Source organism: Photinus pyralis, unplaced genomic scaffold (genome assembly GCF_008802855.1).
Source record: "Photinus pyralis isolate 1611_PpyrPB1 unplaced genomic scaffold, Ppyr1.3 Ppyr1.4_LG9, whole genome shotgun sequence".
Taxonomy (NCBI): Eukaryota; Metazoa; Arthropoda; class Insecta; order Coleoptera; family Lampyridae; genus Photinus; species Photinus pyralis.
The window spans coordinates 4442248-4444891 of NW_022170878.1; the positions used below are offsets into that span (position 1 = coordinate 4442248).

The 2644-nt window shown below is 41.3% G+C and overlaps 1 protein-coding gene across 1 annotated transcript; it reads left to right on the top strand.

The window, feature by feature from the left end:
• Window positions 1-1327: 1327 nt before the first annotated feature.
• On the top strand, window positions 1328-2329 carry LOC116181398. The gene is made up of 3 exons (XM_031501761.1): window positions 1328-1487; window positions 1537-1730; window positions 1773-2329. Exons 1-3 carry the CDS (start codon window positions 1424-1426, stop codon window positions 2055-2057), a joined length of 543 nt encoding a protein of 180 aa, XP_031357621.1. The 5' UTR covers window positions 1328-1423; the 3' UTR covers window positions 2058-2329.
• Window positions 2330-2644: the final 315 nt, after the last annotated feature.

A 2644-nucleotide genomic window follows, 5' to 3' on the forward strand; every position in this document is an offset into this window, starting at 1 on the left:
GAAACAAAAATAACTAGCTCGGGCGCCATTTGTAAGGTGTGCTTGCGGTATTGCCTCCAGGGAAACTCAAGCTGGCCGGTCAGAGGTCATTAGATGTAATACTTATAAGTAGTTTAATTATTTAGGAATATACGACAATATAGGCAACGTTAGTTGCATCCGCGGTTCATGACTATGATGGCTGGTTGCGTCGTCGGGTTTGTTACATCTCTGGTTTACCATGAAAAGAGCCCTGTTTCTAAATAAAACCGGCTATCATTGTCCTGCCACACGCTCATAAAAGAATTCTACTCATACCTCAAACAACCCGGTATTAGGGAGCCAGTTGAATCCCAACGGAGGACGATGACAATTGTTGTGCTTGCATCAGGTCCACCGACCTAAAGCACAAACCCCAGAGCACTATTCACCGTGGAAACCGCAGGTTTATTTAACCTACCAGAATGGACGGATAGTACCTCAAAATTAATAGATCTGGCGAGTTGCTGGTCGGTTAGTAACCTCGGGAAAAAGTGTTTCGGTGAAATACAAATTCAGTCATTTATAAGAGACAAGGAGGAACACAAAATAGAGGGGATATAAAAAAAGTTCACTTTATGAGACATCTAACGTAGGAACACTTATTACAGGTGTTTACGTTATAGATTTTCCTTACAACAAGAACGACAAACGCCCCGATCGACGTACCACTTTCTACGCCACCGTCCGCAGCATTCGTCGTCATCAACACGACGACCGAACTAGTGGTCACTCTTCACAAAGACACCAGATCCCTTCGACTGACCAACAACCACCAAGGATTCCCAGCAGGTCTCTGGCTCCGACTACTGATCATATTCGCCTGCACCTTCATAGATGGTGGCGCACCCTCTACAATCGCTCCAACGGCCTATCACATTCGGCTTCGCTATACCACCCCATTCCGACTGCCGCCATACCGTTACTGGTAGTCATTACCATTGCCCAGAAAGTCGAAGCAAAGCTGACCAACTGAATCAAAGGGTTTAGCTCTAGTGGCAATCCTAACAAGACGGCAAACTCTCATCGACTAAAAAAAAAGGGTACCTCGAGAACTGCAACGAGGTACTTGGGCCACCAAATCACTGCTGATTCAAACCAATCTCTACCAGAACACGTCGCCCCTGACTAACTTTCATTAAAAGGAATCTTCCGAGCGATTCAAACAGCCCTTTTGAAGATCCGTTTGAGTCAGATCTATCCAAACCGAAAAGATCACCGCAGAGTATGTCGCTATGACGTCAAATACACTACTTCTGACTATATAAGGTCACATTAATAATGAGACACATATTGCTTTATAACCTTATCTGCTAGTACGGTATAAACAAACAGATATGCATAAATACGTAAAGGTCAAACCAAAACTACTTTAGTAGCAGTCGTTTATCCTTACTCTACAACCATGCTCCTCGTAACAGCCGTTCTTCTGTGCGTTAGCACTTTTGTGGCGCAAGGGGCTTCTCCTGGTAATCGAATCTTGCTCCCAATACTCTTCACCAAACGGTTCTGTTTCAGGGTATTACTGGAGAGATTTCGATGGAAGCATTCCGCCAGACGCCTACGCCGGTGGCATAGACATCAACAGCAGACCGATATACATCGCGCAAGTATACGATAGATTCTTGATTCCTGCCAAACTTTACTATAACGACAACACGGCCTACTACGAATATGGCGGTAAAGAGTACGGCGTAAAACAAAACATTAAGGTAATGGCATTGGATTGGCCTTGTATAACGGTCACCTTGCAGATCCTGTGTACGGAACATCCGGAACTCTTCGAATGGATCAGTACGAGTAACGAAGCGATCAATAGCATCACTGGCAAATACCTGGTGAAGGGCGGGTATGAACCTGGATGTACCACTTATATAGGGAGGATTAGAAAGGATGGAGAAGTGCTGGTGGGAAAGGCGCTCGCCGACAATTTACCCGTTCACGCTGGTTTATATGTGACTAAAAATCAGGCGACGCATCATAGCACAAAGTTCGAAGTGCTATCCTTTAATTTGGATACGACGAACGACATTGTTTAACGCAATTTAAGAATATCCGCAATTTCCCAACCACTCCAACTAGTACAAATTTATCTAAAATACTTCAATTACAATGTTACATCAAAGAGCATTCTCTTATACCTAACAGAATTGGACACTTTTATAGGAATATTCTCTTTTAAACTGATAATACAATTTCAAAAGCCAAAAAATGCAAAACTTTGTAATTGATTTCATAGTTAGTTTGTGCCATTAAGTCAATCTACAATAAGAATTTTTCTGATTAATTTCTATAAAATTCTCAAAAAGAACCGATCGTTATTTTTTATACAAATCAAAAAATTACTTTACCTTAATTGTGTCGTTTTTTTCAATCGATGGTTTCCCTGTGAAAATCTGTAGTTTGTTGCATTAAAAAAATAAGCAGCCCTACCCTAACGAAATTCAACTTAAAAAAATTCAAAAAAATAAAGTTTCATAAGGGGTACAGGTGGATTGAACTGCGACTTTTCTATTTTATTTTATTTTAACTGTAAGGCTTGCTTACATTGAACCCTTCTTCTTAAACCTTGAATTGTGGGTTTCTATTCTTGACCAGCCGAAACTGATTGAATCATTCTAATAAT